The sequence below is a fragment of the Rutilus rutilus genome (genome assembly GCF_951802725.1).
Source record: "Rutilus rutilus genome assembly, chromosome: 23".
Taxonomy (NCBI): domain Eukaryota; kingdom Metazoa; phylum Chordata; class Actinopteri; order Cypriniformes; family Leuciscidae; genus Rutilus; species Rutilus rutilus.
Window position 1 is genome coordinate 282,501 of NC_140233.1, and position 27,865 is coordinate 310,365.

General features: G+C 44.4%; 1 protein-coding gene across 3 annotated transcripts in view; it reads right to left on the reverse strand.

Annotated features, from left to right (window-relative positions):
• cntn1a (contactin 1a) overlaps window positions 1–27,865 on the reverse strand; it is a 62,232-nt gene that overhangs the window by 25,541 nt on the left and 8,826 nt on the right. For 2 of the 3 annotated variants that reach the window (XM_084396399.1, XM_084396398.1), the window contains exons 2-3: window positions 6,739–6,848; window positions 1,083–1,121 (exon numbers count right to left, since the gene is read on the reverse strand). In XM_084396399.1, coding sequence (XP_084252525.1) covers window positions 1,083–1,121; window positions 6,739–6,805 — 106 coding nt within the window. In that variant the 5' untranslated portion in view covers window positions 6,806–6,848. Of the gene's footprint in view, window positions 1–1,082; window positions 1,122–6,738; window positions 6,849–12,132; window positions 12,307–27,865 lie in introns of those variants that run through there. The other variant, XM_084396400.1, reaches the window with a different exon arrangement.

Here is a 27,865-nt window from a genome sequence, read left to right on the forward strand (position 1 = left end):
CAGTAATATATACATACACATAAATATATATATATATAAAAGCAACTTATGCAAATAGAAATGAATTCAAAATATGAACTATACTACGACATGAGTGATATCACAGTATTAGAGTGCTTGATTGATGCGCTGAGCTCTGTGTGTGTGTGTGTGTGTGTGTGTGTGTGTGTGTGTGTGTGTGTGTGTGTGTGTGTGTGTGTGTGTGTGTTCTGTAAACCGCATGCAGTCGCGCGGATGAAACACACACAGATCAAAGTCTCTCCAGGAATCACTAAACGTCTGGAGAGCTCGCGGGCTCCCGAGGCTCTGATGGTGAACGGGTGCAGCCGGTCAGGCCCTGGAAATGGAAATTTCTGGATGACACCCTGTCATCTGTTTAATCTCCTGCTCCCCCACAATGCCCTGCTTCTTTATTACAGCCCAGAATCACTGTAACGTCTGTGAGATCTTCCCTGAACACAGAGCACATTCTCGTCTCCAAACCAGGACGCATAGGTTTCCAGCAACTGCAGTTTGTCGAAACATAATGAGTAATGTGATGGATTTCATATTTTGGGATGATGTCAACTGAAATAAACCTCAGTAAATCACAGTGGGAAAAAACAGTTCTTTAACGCGGCAGTTTTGGCAATTTCTTGGCTGTTTTCTCGCGTATTTCTCTATAGAGCTCCCCCTACAGCTTCAGAATAGATATTTGATAACACTGTCGTCTAAACTCGTCCCCCTCTGGTCATGTGCATTTGTTTTCAAAGAAGCCGGCGAACGCACGGAGCCATGTCCACTGAGGTGTGATGATACACAGAAGGCTAGCATATAAGTGTACGTGTGCAGCGCTGTAAAGCAATTGGTTACATCGCGAGACCTGATATCACGCGATACTTCCTGACGCTGAGGCCGCCGGCCCAAAGTTGCAGGGGTGGTTTTTCCGCTCACAGGCGCTAGGGGGAAACGGGACGGCCACCATTCAACCCAGAAATAGTCATATAACCATTCCAATGACTCCAAAGCTGTTCAGATAAGGTCAATTAAGCTAAAAAAAAAAAACTGCATAGTTCCCCTTTAAGATGGACGGTTGAACTCACCTCCAAAGACTCCTGGGAAATCGGCACACACCGAGCAAACTGAAACACAAAACACAATAATCATTTTATCTCCATTATCTTATTTTCACTATCTTTGGAAGACTGAATCCTAATTGAGCATTAAGTCTGATTAAGCAGGAGTCTTGGTGCAGATCCTCTCTGTGTCTCTTTATAAAGCAGCGACTGCTGATGTGTGTGTGAGATAGTGGCTGATCGGAGCTGATGTGTGTGTGAGATAGTGGCTGATCGGAGCTGATGTGTGTGTGAGACAGCGGCTGATCGGAGCTGATGTCCTCTGATCACTGACCATTTGCAAGAACACAGGACAACAGCAGATCTGATTCAGCAGGTTTCAGTCGTATACTCACAGCGAGAGGAAGGTTATGGTATTGTCGTATACTCACAGCTAGAGGAAGGTTATAGTATTGTCGTATACTCACAGCGAGAGGAAGGTTATAGTATTGTCGTATACTCACAGCGAGAGGAAGGTTATAGTATTGTCGTATACTCACAGCGAGAGGAAGGTTATAGTATTGTCGTATACTCACAGCTAGAGGAAGGTTATAGTATTGTCGTATACTCACAGCTAGAGGAAGGTTATAGTATTGTCGTATACTCACAGCGAGAGGAAGGTTATAGTATTGTCGTATACTCACAGCGAGAGGAAGGTTATAGTATTGTCGTATACTCACAGCGAGAGGAAGGTTATAGTATTGTCGTATACTCACAGCGAGAGGAAGGTTATAGTATTGTCGTATACTCACAGCGAGAGGAAGGTTATAGTATTGTCGTATACTCACAGCTAGAGGAAGGTTATAGTATTGTCGTATACTCACAGCGAGAGGAAGGTTATAGTATTGTCGTATACTCACAGCGAGAGGAAGGTTATGGTATTGTCGTATACTCACAGCGAGAGGAAGGTTATGGTATTGTCGTATACTCACAGCTAGAGGAAGGTTATAGTATTGTCGTATACTCACAGCTAGAGGAAGGTTATGGTATTGTCGTATACTCACAGCGAGAGGAAGGTTATGGTATTGTCGTATACTCACAGCTAGAGGAAGGTTATAGTATTGTTGTATACTCACAGCGAGAGGAAGGTTATAGTATTGTCGTATACTCACAGCTAGAGGAAGGTTATAGTATTGTCGTATACTCACAGCTAGAGGAAGGTTATAGTATTGTCGTATACTCACAGCGAGAGGAAGGTTATAGTATTGTCGTATACTCACAGCTAGAGGAAGGTTATAGTATTGTCGTATACTCACAGCTAGAGGAAGGTTATAGTATTGTCGTATACTCACAGCTAGAGGAAGGTTATAGTATTGTCGTATACTCACAGCTAGAGGAAGGTTATAGTATTGTCGTATACTCACAGCGAGAGGAAGGTTATGGTATTGTCGTATACTCACAGCGAGAGGAAGGTTATAGTATTGTCGTATACTCACAGCTAGAGGAAGGTTATAGTATTGTCGTATACTCACAGCGAGAGGAAGGTTATGGTATTGTCGTATACTCACAGCTAGAGGAAGGTTATAGTATTGTCGTATACTCACAGCTAGAGGAAGGTTATAGTATTGTCGTATACTCACAGCGAGAGGAAGGTTATGGTATTGTCGTATACTCACAGCGAGAGGAGGGTTATAGTATTGTCGTATACTCACAGCTAGAGGAAGGGTATAGTATTGTCGTATACTCACAGCTAGAGGAAGGTTATGGTATTGTCGTATACTCACAGCTAGAGGAAGGTTATGGTATTGTCGTATACTCACAGCTAGAGGAAGGTTATTGTATTGTCGTATACTCACAGCTAGAGGAAGGTTATAGTATTGTCGTATACTCACAGCGAGAGGAAGGTTATAGTATTGTCGTATACTCACAGCGAGAGGAAGGTTATGGTATTGTCGTATACTCACAGCTAGAGGAAGGGTATAGTATTGTCGTATACTCACAGCTAGAGGAAGGTTATAGTATTGTCGTATACTCACAGCTAGAGGAAGGTTATAGTATTGTCGTATACTCACAGCTAGAGGAAGGTTATAGTATTATCGTATACTCACAGCTAGAGGAAGGTTATAGTATTGTCGTATACTCACAGCTAGAGGAAGGTTATAGTATTGTCGTATACTCACAGCGAGAGGAAGGTTATAGTATTGTCGTATACTCACAGCTAGAGGAAGGTTATGGTATTGTCGTATACTCACAGCGAGAGGAAGGTTATGGTATTGTCGTATACTCACAGCGAGAGGAAGGTTATGGTATTGTCGTATACTCACAGCTAGAGGAAGGTTATAGTATTGTCGTATACTCACAGCGAGAGGAAGGTTATGGTATTGTCGTATACTCACAGCGAGAGGAAGGTTATGGTATTGTCGTATACTCACAGCGAGAGGAAGGTTATGGTATTGTCGTATACTCACAGCTAGAGGAAGGTTATAGTATTGTCGTATACTCACAGCGAGAGGAAGGTTATAGTATTGTCGTATACTCACAGCTAGAGGAAGGTTATAGTATTGTCGTATACTCACAGCTAGAGGAAGGTTATAGTATTGTCGTATACTCACAGCGAGAGGAAGGTTATGGTATTGTCGTATACTCACAGCGAGAGGAAGGTTATAGTATTGTCGTATACTCACAGCTAGAGGAAGGTTATAGTATTGTCGTATACTCACAGCGAGAGGAAGGTTATGGTATTGTCGTATACTCACAGCGAGAGGAAGGTTATAGTATTGTCGTATACTCACAGCTAGAGGAAGGTTATGGTATTGTCGTATACTCACAGCGAGAGGAAGATTATAGTATTGTCGTATACTCACAGCGAGAGGAAGGTTATGGTATTGTCGTATACTCACAGCTAGAGGAAGGTTATAGTATTGTCGTATACTCACAGCGAGAGGAAGGTTATGGTATTGTCGTATACTCACAGCTAGAGGAAGGTTATAGTATTGTCGTATACTCACAGCGAGAGGAAGGTTATAGTATTGTTACTCACAGCGAGAGGAAGGTTATAGTATTGTTACTCACAGCGAGAGGAAGGTTATAGTATTGTTACTCACAGCGAGAGGAAGGTTATAGTATTGTCGTATACTCACAGCTAGAGGAAGGTTATAGTATTGTCGTATACTCACAGCAAGAGGAAGGTTATAGTATTGTTACTCACAGCTAGAGGAAGGTTATAGTATTGTTACTCACAGCTAGAGGAAGGTTATAGTATTGTTACTCACAGCGAGAGGAAGGTTATAGTATTGTCGTATACTCACAGCTAGAGGAAGGTTATAGTATTGTCGTATACTCACAGCGAGAGGAAGGTTATGGTATTGTCGTATACTCACAGCTAGAGGAAGGTTATAGTATTGTCGTATACTCACAGCGAGAGGAAGGTTATAGTATTGTTACTCACAGCGAGAGGAAGGTTATAGTATTGTCGTATACTCACAGCTAGAGGAAGATTATAGTATTGTCGTATACTCACAGCGAGAGGAAGGTTATGGTATTGTCGTATACTCACAGCTAGAGGAAGGTTATAGTATTGTCGTATACTCACAGCGAGAGGAAGGTTATGGTATTGTCGTATACTCACAGCTAGAGGAAGGTTATAGTATTGTCGTATACTCACAGCGAGAGGAAGGTTATAGTATTGTTACTCACAGCGAGAGGAAGGTTATAGTATTGTCGTATACTCACAGCTAGAGGAAGATTATAGTATTGTCGTATACTCACAGCGAGAGGAAGGTTATGGTATTGTCGTATACTCACAGCTAGAGGAAGGTTATAGTATTGTCGTATACTCACAGCGAGAGGAAGGTTATGGTATTGTCGTATACTCACAGCTAGAGGAAGGTTATAGTATTGTCGTATACTCACAGCGAGAGGAAGGTTATAGTATTGTTACTCACAGCGAGAGGAAGGTTATAGTATTGTTACTCACAGCGAGAGGAAGGTTATAGTATTGTTACTCACAGCGAGAGGAAGGTTATAGTATTGTCGTATACTCACAGCTAGAGGAAGGTTATAGTATTGTCGTATACTCACAGCAAGAGGAAGGTTATAGTATTGTTACTCACAGCTAGAGGAAGGTTATAGTATTGTTACTCACAGCTAGAGGAAGGTTATAGTATTGTTACTCACAGCGAGAGGAAGGTTATAGTATTGTCGTATACTCACAGCTAGAGGAAGGTTATAGTATTGTCGTATACTCACAGCTAGAGGAAGGTTATAGTATTGTCGTATACTCACAGCGAGAGGAAGGTTATAGTATTGTTACTCACAGCTAGAGGAAGGTTATAGTATTGTTACTCACAGCGAGAGGAAGGTTATAGTATTGTTACTCACAGCGAGAGGAAGGTTATAGTATTGTCGTATACTCACAGCTAGAGGAAGGTTATAGTATTGTCGTATACTCACAGCAAGAGGAAGGTTATAGTATTGTCGTATACTCACAGCTAGAGGAAGGTTATGGTATTGTCGTATACTCACAGCAAGAGGAAGGTTATAGTATTGTCGTATACTCACAGCGAGAGGAAGGTTATGGTATTGTCGTATACTCACAGCGAGAGGAAGGTTATGGTATTGTCGTATACTCACAGCGAGAGGAAGGTTATAGTATTGTCGTATACTCACAGCGAGAGGAAGGTTATGGTATTGTCGTATACTCACAGCTAGAGGAAGGTTATAGTATTGTCGTATACTCACAGCTAGAGGAAGGTTATAGTATTGTCGTATACTCACAGCAAGAGGAAGGTTATAGTATTGTCGTATACTCACAGCTAGAGGAAGGTTATAGTATTGTCGTATACTCACAGCGAGAGGAAGGTTATGGTATTGTCGTATACTCACAGCTAGAGGAAGGTTATAGTATTGTCGTATACTCACAGCAAGAGGAAGGTTATGGTATTGTCGTATACTCACAGCGAGAGGAAGGTTATGGTATTGTCGTATACTCACAGCGAGAGGAAGGTTATAGTATTGTCGTATACTCACAGCGAGAGGAAGGTTATAGTATTGTCGTATACTCACAGCGAGAGGAAGGTTATAGTATTGTCGTATACTCACAGCTAGAGGAAGGTTATAGTATTGTCGTATACTCACAGCAAGAGGAAGGTTATAGTATTGTCGTATACTCACAGCGAGAGGAAGGTTATGGTATTGTCGTATACTCACAGCGAGAGGAAGGTTATAGTATTGTCGTATACTCACAGCGAGAGGAAGGTTATAGTATTGTCGTATACTCACAGCGAGAGGAAGGTTATAGTATTGTCGTATACTCACAGCGAGAGGAAGGTTATAGTATTGTTACTCACAGCGAGAGGAAGGTTATAGTATTGTCGTATACTCACAGCGAGAGGAAGGTTATAGTATTGTCGTATACTCACAGCGAGAGGAAGGTTATAGTATTGTCGTATACTCACAGCGAGAGGAAGGTTATAGTATTGTCGTATACTCACAGCGAGAGGAAGGTTATAGTATTGTCGTATACTCACAGCGAGAGGAAGGTTATGGTATTGTCGTATACTCACAGCGAGAGGAAGGTTATGGTATTGTCGTATACTCACAGCGAGAGGAAGGGTATAGTATTGTCGTATACTCACAGCGAGAGGAAGGTTATAGTATTGTTACTCACAGCGAGAGGAAGGTTATAGTATTGTCGTATACTCACAGCGAGAGCGGAGAGAGGTGGCGATCAGCAGGATGAGGGCCGTGCGGCTCATGGCTCCAGGGATCATGGCTTAAATCAGATCTTCAGACATCAGGAGCTGCTGGGATTCCCTGAGGAGCAAAACACGGATAATGAGATGAGCAGCGCGCCTGATATAGAGCAGATTCCTGATCTGCACCATCTCAGCCACAGACTCTCATATATGAATCCTAGAACTGGAAAGGCAGCTACATATTGTCATGAATAGAAACCCACTTTAGACTCAATTAAACTAAACCATATCCTACACACACAGGAGTGTGGCACTACACAGAGACTTCAGATGTTTCTGATGATCTCAGTAATGTCTCAGTCGCTCTCTGATTGGCTCACAGTAGTATGAAGACGAAACACAAAGAATAACTAGAAGTTATTCCTCCTGCAGCTTTCTTCTCCTCCCTCCTTTCTTTTTTGATAACCCGATTACATTTTTTTTTTACAGATTTTTACTGTTTTTCTTTACATTTTTCTCTTTTCAAAAACCACTGATCTAAACTCTAGCCTTAACCAGACTGACCTCTCAGCTGGTTAGTAGCTCAACTGATCAACCACCCAAACCAGTGTGGAGAGAATAATGACCTGTATTATGGTACATTTCTGCAGCAGACGGTCACATGATCATGATAATCAGCTGTTTAATATTCAAATCTCCTCACAATGACACACACAAGCTGCTTTCAATGCGGATTTGCACATGAACTGAATGAAAGGGAAATTATGAGCGAGAAGAACAGAGAGAGAGAGAGAGAGAGATCTCCTTCACATCTCAACTGTTTCTCCTACAGACATGACATGTCAGATGTTTCTTATGATCTTGTGTGTGTCTCGTATAGAGATCTCAATAACATCACGCTCGCTCTCAGACCGGCTCTCGGTATTATGGAGACGCAAACGGATCAGTGCCAGAATGCATTAACTGTGACGAGCTCAAGCAGAGATATACTGTGGTATCTACAGAGAATACCACGGTACATTGTGTTTAGTTGTCGATGTAATGTAATATCAGTAAATTACATCATGCTATTGATTGTTTATGCACAAACATGCATCCATCACTAGCTCCGGAATCATCACATCTTTCCACATTATTCCAGCGGATTGTTTCTGCTTCCTGATGGAGTCGCTGATGATTCCATTAGAGGTGGATGGAGATCTGTGCACTGACAACACACACACACACACACCAGATTATTTACTTGCCCTCGTGTCACTTAAACCTGCAAGATTTGGAACCAAACAACATTGGACCTCACTGACATTCATGTCACGAGTTCACACAAATAATTAGATTATAATTAGAATAATTAGCTGTCCGGGGGAAGGTGGCCCGAATCCAGAGGACTCCCCATATCCATGGCTGGGATAGGAATAATTGGGAGTGAGGAGTCAAAATGGGGAGTGTATGGACAAAAATGTTCTGCTCACCAAGGCCACATTTATTTGATCAAAAATACAATAAAAACAGTGAGATATTATTCCAGTGTAAATCAGCTGTTTTCTACGTGAATATATAGTGAAGTGTAATTTATTCCTGTGATCAAAGCTGATGTTCAGCATCATTACTCCAGTCTTCAGTGTCACATGATCCTTCACAAATCACTCTAATATGATGATCAAGAAACATTTATGATTATTATCAGTGTTGAAAACAGTTGAGCTGCTTCAGATTTCTGTGGAAACTGATACATTTTATTCTTCAGGATTCTTTGATGAATAGAAAGTTCAAAAGAACAGCGTTTATTTGAAATAGAGTCTTTTGTAACATTATAAATGTGTTTCGCTCAGTTTAGCGTGTCCTCGATCTCTGCAGTTTGGTGTTTGTGCTGAACATAACCCTGACTCGCGGCTCATAAACGCTCGTCTCCAGACGTCACGACCCACACCAGGAGCTGACTGACCTTCATCTGAAGCTCAATGTTGTTAGTGTGTTGATTCAGCGTGTTCAAGTGCTTTGTGTTCAAACTCAGCCAATTTCAGCTGAATAATAACAGCATTGAACAGGCAGGAACCAGCAGATCAATGAGAAACGCTTAGCTGAGGAAAACACACCAATACATGAGGTCAGGAATTATTATCGGTCACACACACACACACACTCGAGACTACAGACAGTCAGCGCTGGACGTGACATCGTCATCCAGATCATCACGTCAGCGCCACAGAATAGACACATTCATGATTCTCCAGACACACATGCTAATGTTGAGCCTTTACAGCACAGACACACACTACTGTACACACAGGGGTCACAGGGTCAGGGACTCTCTTAAAGTGCCTTTTATTTGATTCATATATTATCTGCAAACAAAGTATTTTAGAAATAATTTTTTTTAGATCTGAAGTGCACATTCAATACAGTTAAATGCACTTATTTTCACGAGGGAATTCTACGTTAGATTAAAGTTCAACCACAAAGACTGATGTGATGATGAGCTGCACTAACTCTACAGTATTCTCTCCACATTCACTAAACCACGAGGGCTAACCCTAACCCTAACCCATTCACTAAACCACGAGGGCTAACCCTAACCCTAACCCATTCACTAAACCACGAGGGCTAACCCTAACCCATTCACTAAACCACGAGGGCTAACCCTGTCCGTAACCCATTCACTAAACCACGAGGGCTAACCCTAACCCTAACCCATTCACTAAACCACGAGGGCTAACCCTAACCCTAACCCATTCACTAAACCACGAGGGCTAACCCTAACCCTAACCCATTCACTAAACCACGAGGGCTAACCCTAACCCTAACCCATTCACTAAACAACGAGGGCTAACCCTAACCCTAACACTAACCCATTCACTAAACCACGAGGGCTAACCCTGTCCGTAACCCATTCACTAAACCACGAGGGCTAACCCTGTCCGTAACCCATTCACTAAACCACGAGGGCTAACCCTAACCCTAACACTAACCCATTCACTAAACCACGAGGGCTAACCCTGTCCGTAACCCATTCACTAAACCACGAGGGCTAACCCTAACCCATTCACTAAACCACGAGGGCTAACCCTAACCCATTCACTAAACCACGAGGGCTAACCCTAACCCATTCACTAAACCACGAGGGCTAACCCTAACCCATTCACTAAACCACGAGGGCTAACCCTGTCCGTAACCCATTCATTAAACCACGAGGGCTAACCCTAACCCATTCACTAAACCACTAAAGCATGTTATAAGCGACTCAAACTCAGTGTTTTCAGAGTGAGCAGCTTTACTGAGCCGTACGTCACTGACACGCTGCACATAACTAATGATCACAGCCTTTGCCAGTTCATAATCGTGATAAGCCAAACAGGTTTAAGTGCGATTACATGTACATGTGATTAATCGTGCAGCGCTGTAAAGCACAGTGACACCGCAGTGAGTGTGACACCCTGAAACACATCATCATTCCCCAATCACAGCTCAGTGTGTGTGTGTGTGTGTGTGTGTGTGTGTGTCCCAGATCTCGAGCTCGTATCTGAGATCAGGAGAGATCAGATTAACTGTGGGACGCTGAAGAGAAACCCTGCGGTGAGCGACGGGGCTCGACGTTCATCAGCAACTCCAGCACTCAGGTGCATGATGGGTAAAACACAGCCAGGCTTTGATCAGGCTGCTCGCAACATCAACATCATATCTGGATTATCCACGTTTCTTTTCTATTAAATTCAGATAAGACTGATGTATTACTTTTCAGACCACAAACCCGTGCACAGAATCTCTTAGAATATAATCTGCATATAGAAGGATGTACTGTAACTTCATCCTCTACCGTTAGAGAACTGGGCTTGTCTTTCGAAAATCATATTTCATATGTGGTTTTTAAACGATTACAAACTTATATTACATTGATTTGAATAGTTGAGCCTCTTCAGTCAGGACTATAGTCATGCGATAGCACTGGGACAGTGTTGCTCAAGCTGTTGATCACATCTTTCTATCAGTGGACAATGGAGAAAATGTCATGTTGATCTTACTTGATCTCAGTGCAGCTTTGTCCATATGGTGGACCATGAGATTTTAATGAAGTGTTTAGAAAACTGGTTTGGAAAAGGGCAATGTCCTGTAAGATTTAACCCATTTCAGGACATTGTCCTTCAGACCAACCCAGTTTTCTAAACACGTAATTAAAATCTTATGGTCCACCATATGGAAAGCCACACTGAGATCAAGTAAGATCCCACAAGGGTCGGTCCTTGCTCCGTTATGTTAACTCTGATCTATCTTCCGAAAATACCATGTAGCATTTCATGGTTAGCGGATGATACTCAGATTTCTGTGCCAGTGAGACAGTCAAATACAAACTCACTGTCCACGAGACATCACGGCCTGGACGGCTGCAAAGAGTTTGAAGCTTCACAAAAACCAAGCCGAGGTAACTGTGTTCGGCCCTGGCAGTGGTGCTGTCCGTCAGTCTCTGAAATCAACACCACTGTCTGGTTTTAGGAAATCCAGTGTGAAAAATCTGGGTTTTGTTTTGGACAGTAACTTAAAAATGAATAGTAAAATAGATTCAGTTGTGAGAACCAGTTTTTTAAATGTACGTCTTTTAGCAAAGACAAAACCATTTTTATCAGTTCCAGATTTTGATTCCAGACCAGTTTTACAGCTGTGGTCTTCACACCAATGGACTATTGTAACACTTATTTTATGGGGTATTGATGCTAAATCACTAGCCCGCTCACAGAAAGTCCAGAGCGCAGCGGCTAGGATGATCAAATCTGCCAAAAAATATGACTCTTGTTACGCCGCTATTAATTTTAATAAGATTCTCATACTTGTTCTTAAGGCTCTTCACAATCAGGCACATATGTCCATGTCCAACATGCTGTCAGTATATAGGCCTACTCCCCCCCCAGATCATCAGCTTCTTCTATGTGTCCAAATACAAACATAAGGGCGATAGAGCTTTCTCAGGAGCGATCTCCCCCTCTCTATTAGATCACCAGCTACTGTCAGAGTTAGGCTAAAATCACTTCTGTCTAACGCTATGCGAGAACTCTCATGAAGGGGTTTCGATTGCAAATGTGTCTGTTTTATGTGCTTCTATGAACTGAATTGAATCAAGGTCACGGGTTCGATCCCCAAGGAAGGCATGAAGTATCAGCGTGTCCTAGTTCCCGCTCAAACTGACCCATTAGTCTGAGCGTTTGAGGCGTTTTGCTGTATTGTGCTCAGCGTCTTTCAGAGAGCTGCAGATTTGGGTCACGGCTTTCATCGTCGCTCTGACCGAACACGACAGACGAAACATCACCGAATCATCCAGGATCACTCCAGGTGAACATTAACACATATCTAATACACCACATCTAAACTATAGCACACATTAAACACACTGATGCTTCTGTCCAAAGACTCACCAACCAACAAGAAGAAAAGAAGGAAGGAAAGCTGGGAATCCTGGGAGGATGAAGTGATTTTCATTTTATAGAGCCACAGTCATCATGTGCAGAAAACAGAGATCCTCATGAAGAGACGGCAGTGTTGGACTTCAGCTCAATATCTCAATATTCCAGCATGTTCTCCGAGTCACTGAGCGAGAAACAGCTCAAACACTGCCTTATTGTACATCACTGGACACACACACAACAAAACATGACATTCAATAACTCTCACGTTTCATCAGCACACACACACACACACACACACACACACACACACACACGGCATCTGTTCTTGATTATATTTGTAATATTTCTTCTGATAGGCTACTGTATAAACACTCTAGCTGTTTTAATTAGTAAGAGAAGATCTAGTTATCAAATCAAGTTAAATGTATTTGTACATCACTTCACAATATACTGTTTCAAAGCAGCTTTACAGGAATGCTAATGTTTATATCTTAATGTCTTCATGCCTTATATTCACATTTATCAGAGTACAGCTGGATGATAATAGTTACATTTTATGATGATACAAACACACACTCGTTACTCCGACACACAGTCGTTACTCCGACACACTCGTTACTCCGACACACTCGTTACTCCGACACACTCGTTACTCCGACACACTCTCGTTACTCCAACACACTCTCATTACTCTGACACACTCGACACACTCTCGTTACTCCGACACACTCGTTACTCCGACACACTCTCGTTACTCCGACACACTCTCGTTACTCCGACACACTCTCGTTACTCCGACACACTCTCGTTACTCTGACACACTCTCGTTACTCTGACACACTCTCGTTACTCCGACACACTCTCGTTACTCCGACACACTCTCGTTACTCCGACACACTCTCGTTACTCTGACACACTCGACACACACTCGTTACTCCGACACACGCTCGTTACTCCGACACACTCTCATTACTCTGACACACTCGACACACACTCGTTACTCTGACACACTCGTTACTCCGACACACTCTCATTACTCTGACACACTCGACACACTCTCGTTACTCCAACACACTCTCATTACTCTGACACACTCGACACACTCTCGTTACTCCGACACACTCGTTACTCCGACACACTCTCGTTACTCCGACACACTCTCGTTACTCCGACACACTCTCGTTACTCCGACACACTCTCGTTACTCTGACACACTCTCGTTACTCTGACACACTCTCGTTACTCCGACACACTCTCGTTACTCCGACACACTCTCGTTACTCCGACACACTCTCGTTACTCTGACACACTCGACACACACTCGTTACTCCGACACACGCTCGTTACTCCGACACACTCTCATTACTCTGACACACTCGACACACTCTCGTTACTCCGACACACTCTCGTTACTCCGACACACTCTCGTTACTCTGACACACTCTCGTTACTCTGACACACTCTCGTTACTCCGACACACACTCGTTACTCCGACACACTCTCGTTACTCCGACACACTCTCGTTACTCTGACACACTCGACACACACTCGTTACTCCGACACACGCTCGTTACTCCGACACACTCTCATTACTCTGACACACTCGACACACACTCGTTACTCTGACACACTCGTTACTCCGACACACTCTCGTTACTCCGACACACGCTCGTTACTCCGACACACTCTCGTTACTCTGACACACTCGACACACACTCGTTACTCCGACACACGCTCGTTACTCCGACACACTCTCGTTACTCTGACACACTCGACACACACTCGTTACTCCGACACACGCTCGTTACTCCGACACACTCTCATTACTCTGACACACTCGACACACACTCGTTACTCTGACACACTCGTTACTCCGACACACTCTCGTTACTCCGACACACGCTCGTTACTCCGACACACTCTCGTTACTCCGACACACTCTCGTTACTCCGACACACTCGTTACTCCGACACACTCGACACACTCTCGTTACTCCGACACACTCTCGTTACTCCGACACACGCTCGTTACTCCGACACACTCTCATTACTCTGACACACTCGACACACACTCGTTACTCTGACACACTCGTTACTCCGACACACTCTCGTTACTCCGACACACGCTCGTTACTCCGACACACTCTCGTTACTCCGACACACTCTCGTTACTCCGACACACTCGTTACTCCGACACACTCGACACACTCTCGTTACTCCGACACACTCTCGTTACTCCGACACACTCTCGTTACTCTGACACACTCGACACACTCTCGTTACTCCGACACACTCTCGTTACTCCGACACACTCTCATTACTCTGACACACTCGACACACACTCGTTACTCCGACACACTCGTTACTCCGACACACTCTCGTTACTCCGACACACGCTCGTTACTCTGACACACTCTCGTTACTCCGACACACTCTCGTTACTCCGACACACTCGTTACTCCGACACACTCGACACACTCTCGTTACTCCGACACACTCTCGTTACTCCGACACACTCTCGTTACTCCGACACACTCTCGTTACTCCGACACACTCTCATTACTCCGACACACACTCGTTACTCCGACACACTCGTTACTCCGACACACTCTCATTACTCCGACACACTCTCATTACTCCGACACACTCTCATTACTCCGACACACTCTCGTTACTCCGACACACTCTCGTTGCTCCGACACACTCGTTACTCCGACACACTCTCGTTGCTCCGACACACTCGTTACTCCGACACACTCTCGTTACTCCGACACACTCTCGTTACTCCGACACACTCTCGTTACTCCGACACACTCTCATTACTCCGACACACTCTCGTTACTCCGACACACACTCGTTACTCCGACACACTCTCGTTACTCCGACACACTCTCATTACTCCGACACACTCTCGTTACTCCGACACACTCTCGTTACTCCGACACACTCTCGTTACTCCGACACACTCTCGTTGCTCCGACACACTCGTTACTTCGACACACTTATCTCTGACTGATCACAGAAAACTTCCCTAAATGTAACAATGAAACAAGCATTTTCTGTAAAGCCTGTATTGTAAAAGCTCTATAGAAATAAACTTGAATCGAATCAGGCAGTTGAGATTTGCTATATAGTAAAGAATATTGCTGAATCTACATTAAGGAGATATAAAGTTGGACATATATAACTAACTTTCTATAAAGGCTCCTCACGAGACTCTAGCAGACAAACACAGGTTTAAATACGCACACGCATGTCATGTGTCTTCAGCTGGTGTTGGTCGTAGAGTGAGAGAGTCAGCCGTGGTGAAGTGTGTCCTTGAGGAATTAAGCATCATCTCAACAATAAGTCGTTCTTCAGGGCGCCGTGACTGTCACTGGCGTCTGACACACACACACAGATGCGCCACTGTACGACAGAAAGAGCCATTCACCCATCCAGACTTCATGAATCTGAACAATCACACATCAGAGTTTAAATGGAGTCTCAATGGCCTGGTTTCACAGACAGAGCTTATATTAAGCCAGGATTAGACCATTTAAGCAGTTTTTTAAACGTGCCTTAGAGAAGAACATTACTGGTGTGCATCTGGAGACAAAACAAACAGCTCAAACATGCTTAAGCCTTGTCTGTGAAACCGGGCATAAATCACATGTACTGCTCACACTTCTGTCTCAACACATTCTCTCTGCTGAACTGTGTGTGAAATGAACAAATACAAGCGTCTCTTCTAAATCTAATGAGAAATGCCAGTATATATTGAGATATCTGACTTGCGCATTTCATGATGATCAATAAATCATTTTGAGATCATCAGCATTAGTGTGTGTCTGATCTGTAATCTACCAAAAACTGATGAATTTAGACACTGAGATTCATTTCATTATTATATTAATATATTAAATTAAAATATTATAAAAAAATTCAAATGTAAAATATAATTAACATAATATTAATATTAATAATAATGTAAATTACATTAAAATTGTACTAAAACTAAAATATTGCTACAAATAAAATGAATAATTGTCACTCAAATTAAATTAGTTTAAAATAAATGTAAATATTGTTAAAATAATATTAATGTAACTTCAAATATATTAAATTTTATATAAAAGTATTGTTACAAATATGTTATTATTATTAATAATACAAATATTGTTAAAGGGGTCCTATTATGCTTTTTCACTTTTTCCACTTTATTTAGTGTGTAATTTTGCTGTTTGAGCACAAAAAAGATCTGCAAGGTTATAAAGCTCAAAGTCCAATCCATTTTTTGCTTAAAGAATCCACTTCCCAAGAACGGTTCGTTTGGAATACAACACGAATTTTTAAGTCATAATGTTCCTCATTTAAATAATCCCGTCCCACGGAATATGCAGAAAAGCAGACGAGGCCTGTCTGAGCTGCTGCTGTCAAAGAGACGGGTGTTTTCCACAACTCATTTGTTTTAGAATGGTTCAAATGTATTTTAAACACTGTTCCTGAACATGATAATCAGCTTCCAGAACCACGATGCAGGCTAACTAACATTACAGTATTGATGTAGTGTTTACTGGAGCTTCTCTAAGACCGTTCACCGCCCCTAAATTAACTATGTTTTTGTGATTGATTACTGTTTGTATATACCAGTTTTCCGACAAATATCATGATTAAATGGACAATATCGTACCTATAATGTACAAAGAAAAACATAACACTCTGAAACATCCTGTGAAAACCGTGCTTGCAAAGTCCGTGAATAAACAACGTTCTGGATGATCCTCTTGTTCGTTAACATTGTCAGGGTCTGAATCGGGTTTGAAATTGCAGCCATCCTCTATTTACACTAGAGAAGATCTCCCGGTTATGGAGGGGCGGGAAAGCTCTGCCAATCACAACACACTGGGCCAGCTGACCAATCACAGCACATTTTGTGTTTCGGAAGGAGGGGCTTCATCGAAACCGGAACTGAGCGCGTTCGGGACAGACTGGGGAGAGAGGAGCCGTAATAATGTAAAATATGTGTTTTTTGAACAATCAAGCATGAAAGCACAGTCTAGTACACCTCACAAACAAAATCAAGACTTATAATAATAATACCCCTTTAATTTGTATTGCAATATCAGCAGAAACATGTGAGATTCCTCAGGTGTTTTCCTCAGGAGAAACAGAAGCGACGATGGGAACTTCACTGGTATACACACACATCAGAGCGACAGGAACACTGTGAACTGTCACGAGCGTCTGACTGATGCATTCTGGGTGTTTCTTCTGTGCTGTTTCCTCTTAATCTGCTCAACGATTAATTCATCTATAGATTAGCATCTGTTAGGCAAGATTCCCAAAGGGACGGAGTGAATAAACACAGAATACAGAGAAAAAGCTTGAAATAAGACAGACATCAACAGCATGTTACACATTCAGCACAGACCATCACAACGTGCAGCATCACGAATGCCATCAGATGATGAAGTCTCGCGTTCAACAGCAGTGTTTTAGATCTCCTCCAGATGTTTCAAACAATCCTTCAATTCAGAGTTTGAACTACTAAACAAAAGCAGCTTTATATGTTACTGTTAAAACTTCTCTATAGACAAACTGAGTGTGATTTTTACTTAAAATAGCAATATTAGCATAAGCTGAAATCACTGAAGCGATGAACGATCTCTTCCAGTTTTACATTCACACACACACACACACTGATCATATGAACCTGATCAAACATTCACACACACACACACTGATCATATGAACCTGCTCAAACTCCAGACTGAAGAAGCACATCGCTGTCGGCTACAGAAACAAACACAGATATAGACTTCACATAACGCCGTGATCCGTCCAGCACACACACACTTCTCACACACGCTGGGTTCATATCAGTCTCTTATAGTCAGATTATTATCATGGCAGTCAAAATACCAGTTAGTGTTGGTGAAACCAGTGTTACTGTCACAGCAATGAATTCTATTGACCACAGTAAATATGAAGAGTTTCAGTACAGGAGTGAACACTGGTCACCCTTATGAAATGACGGGGATGAAGACCAGCACGTATGCGGCTGCTGGGCTTCACACTCGCTGGTCTGACACACAGCTGCTCTGTTCTCAGTGTCTGATGTCCTTCTTAAAGAAGAAAAGCTTTTAAAGACACTTTGATTATTTGCTTTTTCAATTTCAGCCTCACCGTTATTAAAGTTTATATTTTCCACAACAGATCATGTGACACTGAATTTAGCTTTGGTCACAGGAATGTGTGTGTGTGTGTGTGTGTGTGTGTGTGTGTGTGTGTTCTTGGCTGTGTCGGACGCTTCTGACGAGCACATTGATGTGAAGTCATTAGTATTGGTGGAGCAGCAGGTCTCGGTGTTCTTCTGGATCTGCTCAGGGTTTCCAGAATCACTCTTACAGCTAATACAGAGACGAGAGCGTGACTCAAACACTGGCCAGATCACACACACACACACACACACACACACACACACACACTCCATCAACACACATCTCACACACACTCCATCAACACACATCTCACACACACACACACACACACACACACACACACACACACACACACACTCCATCAACACAAATCTCACACACACTCCACCAACACACATCTCACACACACACACACACACACTCCATCACCACACATCTCACACACACACACACACACACACACACACACACACACACACACACACACACTCCATCACCACACATCTCACACACACACACACACACACACACACACACACACTCAGGGCAACAGGAATGATTTCTCTAAGAGTAATGAACAGATGAAAGTTCCCGATAACTCGCGGGTCATTAAATGGTTCTGGTTTCACGTTAGTTAACAGCTGTTAATTCTTCTGCTTTATTCCACCTCATTAATCATGCTAATAATCAGCTGTGACGCGCTCTCAGAAATGAACGCTGCACAAACACCAGTGCATGAGCACAAACACCAGTACATGAGCACAAACACCAGTGCATGAGCTCAAATACAAAATATGTGTTTTCCTTTTTAATTTTTCTGGATTTCATTTTAAAGGGTTCATTGAGAGTTCAACCATCAAAAAGCCAGTAAAACCAACTCGATATTTGTATTGACTTTCTGTTTCAAAATAGCTTTACAGAAAATTATGTTAAACAGTTAAAATATGAGCATTCATTTACTCACTCTCATGTCGTTCCAAACCCGTTAGACTTTCGTTCATCTTCAGAACACAAATATTTTAATGGAATCTTAGAATTATGGAATTTCTGTCCCTCCTTTGACAGTCAACACAACTACCACCCTGACTCTTCAAGAAGTCCATAAAGTTCAAGTATGCTTCAGCAAGAACCAATGAGGTTCATTCTCGTGTTACGCAGCACGTTTGAGCTTCAGCGAGAACCAATGAGTACCACAGTAAACACGGTTCCACAGTAAACAGTACCGCAGTCAACACAGTACCGCAGTCAACACAGTACCGCAGTCAACACGGTTCCACAGTAAACACAGTACCGCAGTCAACACAGTACCGCAGTAAACACGGTTCCACAGTAAACAGTACCGCAGTCAACACAGTACCGCAGTCAACACAGTACCGCAGTCAACACGGTTCCACAGTAAACAGTACCGCAGTCAACACAGTACCGCAGTCAACACAGTACCACAGTCAACACAGTACCGCAGTCAACACAGTACCGCAGTCAACACAGTACCGCAGTCAACACGGTTCCACAGTAAACAGTACCGCAGTCAACACAGTACCGCAGTCAACACAGTACCGCAGTCAACACAGTACCGCAGTCAACACGGTTCCACAGTAAACAGTACCGCAGTCAACACAGTACCGCAGTCAACACAGTACCGCAGTCAACACGGTTCCACAGTAAACAGTACCGCAGTCAACACAGTACCACAGTAAACACGGTTCCACAGTAAACAGTACCGCAGTCAACACAGTACCGCAGTCAACACAGTACCACAGTCAACACAGTACCACAGTAAACACGGTTCCACAGTAAACAGTACCGCAGTCAACACAGTACCGCAGTCAACACAGTACCGCAGTCAACACAGTACCGCAGTAAACACGGTTCCACAGTAAACAGTACCGCAGTCAACACAGTACCGCAGTCAACACAGTACCGCAGTCAACACGGTTCCACAATAAACAGTACCGCAGTCAACACAGTACCGCAGTCAACACAGTACCGCAGTCAACACAGTACCGCAGTCAACACAGTACCGCAGTCAACACAGTACCACAGTAAACACGGTTCCACAGTAAACAGTACCGCAGTCAACACAGTACCGCAGTCAACACAGTACCGCAGTCAACACAGTACCACAGTAAACACGGTTCCACAGTAAACAGTACCGCAGTCAACACAGTACCGCAGTCAACACAGTACCGCAGTCAACACGGTTCCACAGTAAACACGGTTCCACAGTAAACACGGTTCCACAGTAAACAGTACCGCAGTCAACACAGTACCGCAGTCAACACAGTACCACAGTCAACACAGTACCACAGTAAACACGGTTCCACAGTAAACAGTACCGCAGTCAACACAGTACCGCAGTAAACACGGTTCCACAGTAAACAGTACCGCAGTCAACACAGTACCGCAGTCAACACAGTACCACAGTAAACACGGTTCCACAGTAAACAGTACCGCAGTCAACACAGTACCGCAGTCAACACGGTTCTGCAGTAAACACAGTACCGCAGTCAACACGGTTCCACAGTAAACACAGTACCACAGTAAACACGGTTCTGCAGTAAACACAGTACCGCAGTAAACACAGTACCGCAGAAAACACAGTACCACAGTAAACACGGTTCTGCAGTAAACACAGTACCACAGTAAACACGGTTCTGCAGTAAACACGGTTCCACAGTAAACACAGTACCACAGTAAACACGGTTCTGCAGTAAACACAGTACCGCAGTAAACACAGTACCGCAGAAAACACAGTACCACAGTAAACACGGTTCTGCAGTAAACACAGTACGGCAGTAAACACAGTACCACAGTCAACACAGTACCGCAGTCAACACGGTTCCACAGTAAACACAGTACCACAGTAAACACGGTTCTGCAGTAAACACAGTACCGCAGTAAACACGGTTCCGCAGAAAACACAGTAACGCAGTAAACACGGTTCCGCAGTAAACACAGTACCACAGTAAACACAGTACCGCAGAAAACACAGTACCACAGTAAACACGGTTCTGCAGTAAACACAGTACCGCAGTAAACACGGTTCCGCAGAAAACACAGTACCGCAGTAAACACGGTTCCGCAGTAAACACAGTACCGCAGTAAACACAGTACCGCAGAAAACACAGTACCACAGTAAACACGGTTCTGCAGTAAACACAGTACCGCAGTAAACACGGTTCTGCAGAAAACACGGTTCCGCAGAAAACACAGTACCACAGTAAACACGGTTCTGCAGTAAACACAGTACCGCAGAAAACACAGTACCGCAGTAAACACGGTTCTGCAGAAAACACAGTACCACAGTAAACACGGTTCTGCAGAAAACACGGTTCCGCAGAAAACACAGTACCACAGTAAACACGGTTCTGCAGTAAACACAGTACCGCAGAAAACACAGTACCACAGTAAACACGGTTCTGCAGTAAACACAGTACCGCAGAAAACACAGTACCGCAGTAAACACGGTTCCGCAGAAAACACGGTTCCGCAGAAAACACAGTACCACAGTAAACACGGTTCTGCAGTAAACACAGTACCGCAGTCAACACGGTTCCGCAGAAAACACGGTTCCACAGTAAACACAGTACCACAGTTAACATGGTTCTGCAGTAAACACGGTTCCGCAGTAAACACAGTACCACAGTAAACACAGTACCGCAGTCAACACGGTTCCGCAGAAAACACAGTACCACAGTTAACACGGTTCTGCAGTAAACACAGTACCGCAGTAAACACGGTTCCGCAGAAAACACAGTACCACAGTAAACACGGTTCTGCAGTAAACACAGTACCGCAGTAAACACAGTTCCGCAGTAAACACAGTACCACAGTTAACACGGTTCTGCAGTAAACACGGTTCCGCAGTAAACAGTACCGCAATAAACACGGTTCCACAGTAAACACAGTACCGCAGTAAACACAGTACCGCAGTAAACACAGTACCGCAGTAAACACAGTACCACAGTAGTAAACAGTACCGCAGTAAACACGGTTCCGCAGTAAACACGGTTCCGCAGTAAACACGGTTCCGCAGTAAACACGGTTCCGCAGTAAACACGGTAAACACGGTTCTGCAGTAAACACAGTACCGCAGTCAACACGGTTCCACAGTAAACACAGTACCACAGTAAACACGGTTCCGCAGTAAACACAGTAGTAAACACGGTTCCGCAGTAAACACGGTTCCGCAGTAAACACGGTTCCGCAGTAAACACGGTTCCGCAAACACAGTACCGCAGTACACAAAGTACCACAGTAGTAAACAGTACCACAGTAAACACGGTTCCGCAGTAAACACAGTACCGCAGTAAACACGGTTCCGCAGTAAACACGGTAGTTAACAGTACCGCAGTAAACACGGTTCCGCAGTAAACACAGTTCCGCAGTAAACACGGTTCCGCAGTAAACACAGTTCCGCAGTAAACACGGTTCCGCAGTAAACACGGTAAACACGGTTCTGCAGTAAACACAGTACCGCAGTCAACACGGTTCCACAGTAAACACAGTACCACAGTAAACACGGTTCCGCAGTAAACACAGTAGTAAACACGGTTCCGCAGTAAACACGGTTCCGCAGTAAACACGGTTCCGCAGTAAACACGGTTCCGCAGTAAACACGGTTCCGCAAACACAGTACCGCAGTACACAAAGTACCACAGTAGTAAACAGTACCACAGTAAACACGGTTCCGCAGTAAACACAGTACCGCAGTAAACACGGTTCCGCAGTAAACACGGTAGTTAACAGTACCGCAGTAAACACGGTTCCGCAGTAAACACGGTTCCGCAGTAAACACGGTTCCGCAGTAAACACGGTACCGCAGTAAACACAGTACCGCAAACACAGTACCGCAAACACAGTACCACAGTAAACACAGTACCACAGTAGTAAACAGTACCGCAGTAAACACGGTGCCGCAGTAAACACGGTTCCGCAGTAAACACGGTACCACAGTAGTAAACAGTACTGCAGTAAACATGGGACCGCAGAAAACCAGTGAAGACGGAGTTTAATGTGGAGCCGCGAGTGTTTCTGCTCTTCTACAGTAATGGGTTTGACCACTTCAATGCATTTACACTCTCCATCGCAGAGGAAGCCATCGATCTGAAAACACTTTAGCCATTCAGGCCGGAGAACACACATCCTCACGCTCTCAGAGACTCTTTTACTGTTCTTGAACAGGTAAAAGAACAGGTAAAAGAACAGAAAACAAGACCAGCGGCTTCATCTGACACACACACGTGCACACACGCACGCGCACGCGCACACACACACACACACGCACGCGCACACACACGCACACACACACACACACACACACACAGACACACACGAACACACACACACACGCACGCACGCACGCACACACACACACACACACACACACACACACACAAGCATCCATAAGCTTGAGACGCCTTCAGATATAAATCATCACACTCACATTACAATCCCAGATAACAGTGAACGTTCTCAGAAGATTCCAGTAACGTTATAGGTGACGTTTGTTCAAAGTTATCTGATCTTTTATAATGTTCTAAAACCTTATTTATACATCGTTCATGAAACACTTTTTCCTAGTTGGATGTCTATCTAAGATTTTTTAAATGTTACTACTTGTTTTAGAACGTTCAGAGAACATCCAAAAGTAACGTTTGAAGATTGATAAAGTTGTTCCCTTAATGCTCGTATAACCGATAAAAAAACATTTTTAAACCATTTAATAAACTAGTTCAGGAGTAACTGAGTCTGTATCTCACACTGATTCACATCAGACGAGCGGATCCTTTCTAATCGACTTCTAAATGAGTCTCTCCCTTCAGGCCTCCGTCACACGCTAAAAATACCTTCAATATCACAGAGAAATGAGCCAGTTTCCACTGAAGATCTGAGCATGTGCTGAGATCAGAACCTGAAGATCCACGAGGAACATCTGAGGAACATCTGAGGAGAGAATACAGCTACTAATCGACCAGTTCATCAAATCAGAATAAACTCCCTTCTGGACACATTAGTCAAGTCAGGAAACAAACTACAGCTGAACACACTCACACACACGATCCCATGACCTCTGACCTTTGGCGACATCCTCCCCGACCTCCGGCCTATACCGATTTCATCACTTGAGAGCAGCAGGTTGAAGGCACACGAGGCACATCGAAATACCAGAATGTCATTGAACAAACACCCTAGCAACCATGTACAACACCCTAGCAACCACGCACAACATCCTAGCAACCACACACAACACCTAGCAACCATGTAGAAGACTGTCTCATTGTGACGGTGAGTTCAGCACAGGCTAGAGCTCTTACACACACACACACACACTTCAATAAACACAAACACAGTTTGATCTAATCAGTGTTGTTTTTTGTGTAATCACACACTCTCTCTCACACACACACACACACACACACACTTTTCAATTAAACCACAGCGGTGTGTGTGTGTGTGTGTGTCTAATCCTTCCATTCCATTAGTGAGAATCGATCTGGCCGCTGGAAAACGCTGACTAATCTGCAAGAGCTGTGTGTGTGTGTGTGTGTGTGTGTGTTGAACATGAAACTGTCACACTCACACAGATTAAACTCTGTTTGAGTGTTTCTACGTTATGAGTCTGTCCTGTTACGTGCCTGTGGGAGAATATTGTGTGTGTGTTAGAGAGTGTGTGTGTTAGAGAGAGTGTGTATGTGTGTGTGTGTGTATGTGTGAGACAGTAAATGCGCATCGCTTCAATCCATCTCCTGCTGCTCATTAAATGGCAGCGCTGTCAATCAAACTCAAGTGGCTTTATTGTCATGTCGTTTATTGTGCGTGCGTGAATAAGTGTGTGTTAGTGTCGTGCGGAGCGAGTGTGTGTGTGTGTGTGTGTGTGTGTTGTGCGGAGCGAGTGTGTGTGTGTGTGTGTGTCGTGCGGAGTGAGTGAGTGTGTGTGTGTGTGTGTCATGCGGAGCGAGTGAGAGTGTGTGTGTGTGTGTGTGTGTGTGTGTGTGTGTGTGTGTGTGTGTATGTGTATGTGTATGTATGTGTGTGTGTGTGTGTGTGTGTGTGTGTGTGTGTGTGTCGTGCGGAGTGAGTGAGTGAGTGTGTGTGTGTGTGTGTGTGTGTGTGTGTGTGTCGTGCGGAGCGAGTGAGAGTGTGTGTGTGTGTGTGTGTGTGTGTGTGTGTGTATGTGTGTATGTGTATGTATGTGTGTGTGTGTGTGTCCCGCCGGACAGTGATTGCACAGATGCATGCTGGGAAGAGCAGTTTCAGGGCCGAGAGGACGAAGAGTTCACACACTAATAACACAGATAATGTTCTCAGAACGCTCTCTCAAGGTTCTCTAAGTCATGAACAAACGTTCTTCAGTAATGTCTCACACACACGCCTCACATGCATGAAACACACGCCTCACACACGCCTCACTCACGCCTCACACACGCATGAAACACACGCCTCACTCACGCCTCACACACGCATGAAACACACGCCTCACTCACGCCTCACACACGCATGAAACACACGCCTCACTCACGCCTCACACACGCATGAAACACACGCCTCACACACGCATGAAACACACGCCTCACACACGCATGAAACACACGCCTCACTCACGCCTCACACACGCATGAAACACACGCCTTACTCACGCCTCACACACGCATGAAACACTCGCCTCACTCACGCCTCACACACGCATGAAACACACGCCTCACACACGCATGAAACACACGCCTCACACACGCATGAAACACACGCCTCACACACGCCTCACACACGCATGAAACACACGCCTCACACACGCATGAAACACACGCCTCACTCACGCCTCACACATGCATGAAACACACGCCTCACTCATGCATGAAACACACGCCTCACACACGCATGAAACACGCCTCACACACGCATGAAACACACGCCTCACTCATTCATGAAACACACGCCTCACACACACATGAAACACACGCCTCACACACGCATGAAACACGCATGAAACACGCATGAAACACGCATGAAACACACGCCTCACTCATGCATGAAACACACGCCTCACTCACGCCTCACACACGCATGAAACACACGCCTCACACACGCATAAAACACACGCATGAAACACACGCCTCACTCACGCCTCACACACACACATGAAACACACGCCTCACACACGCATGAAACACACGCCTCACTCACGCCTCACACACACACATGAAACACACGCCTCACACACGCATGAAACACACGCATGAAACACACGCCTCACACACGCATGAAACACTCGCCTCACCACGTCTCACACACGCATGAAATACACTTCACACACGCATGAAACACACGCCTCACACACGCATGAAACACTCGCCTCACACACGCATGAAACACTCGCCTCACTCACGCCTCACACACACACATGAAACACACGCCTCACACACGCATGAAACACTCGCCTCACACGCATGAAACACGCGCCTCACACACGCATGAAACACTCGCCTCACACACACATGAAACACTCGCCTCTCACACGCGCATGAAACACACCTCACACACGCATGAAACACACGCCTCACACACGCATGAAACACTCGCCTCACACGCATGAAACACATGCCTCTCACACACGCATGAAACACGCCTCACACACGCATGAAACACGCGCCTCTCACACACGCATGAAACACTCGCCTCACACACGCATGAAACACACGCCTCACACACGCATGAATTCACGAGATCACACTTACGAATGATCAGAGAATAAATAGTTATGCGTATTTGGCGTGCTGTCCGGGGGGAGGGCTCCGAGCTCGGAAATTGGGCCCGAACCCAGAGTACTCCCCCCGTATCTCTTGGTTAGGAAGATAACCAGGTAAGTGTGAGGAGATGGGGTGGGATGCTGAAAACTGTCAAGGATAATGGGTGAGTCGACTGTGAGTATTTATAGGCCTTTAATCATGCTGATTGAGTGGACCTGTTGATTACTGATTGCTGACAGCTGGTTGGAATGACTTGATTGTTTGATCATTAGAACGTGTTCCTCCCGAACTTTGTTAATAAAACATCATACACTCGCCTCACACACGCATGAAACACTCGCCTCACACACGCATGAAACACATGCCTCTCACACACGCATGAAACACACGCCTCTCACACACGCATGAAACACACGCCTCACACACGCATGAAACACATGCCTCTCACACACGCATGAAACACACGCCTCTCACACACGCATGAAACACACGCCTCACACACGCATGAAACACTCGCCTCACACACGCATGAAACACTCGCCTCACACACGCATGAAACACATGCCTCTCACACACGCATGAAACACACGCCTCTCACACACGCATGAAACACGCGCCTCTCACACACGCATGAAACACGCCTCACACACGCATGAAACACTCGCCTCACACACGCATGAAACACTCGCCTCACACACGCCTCACACACGCATGAAACACACGCCTCACACACGCATGAAACACTCGCCTCACACACGCATGAAACACATGCCTCTCACACACGCATGAAACA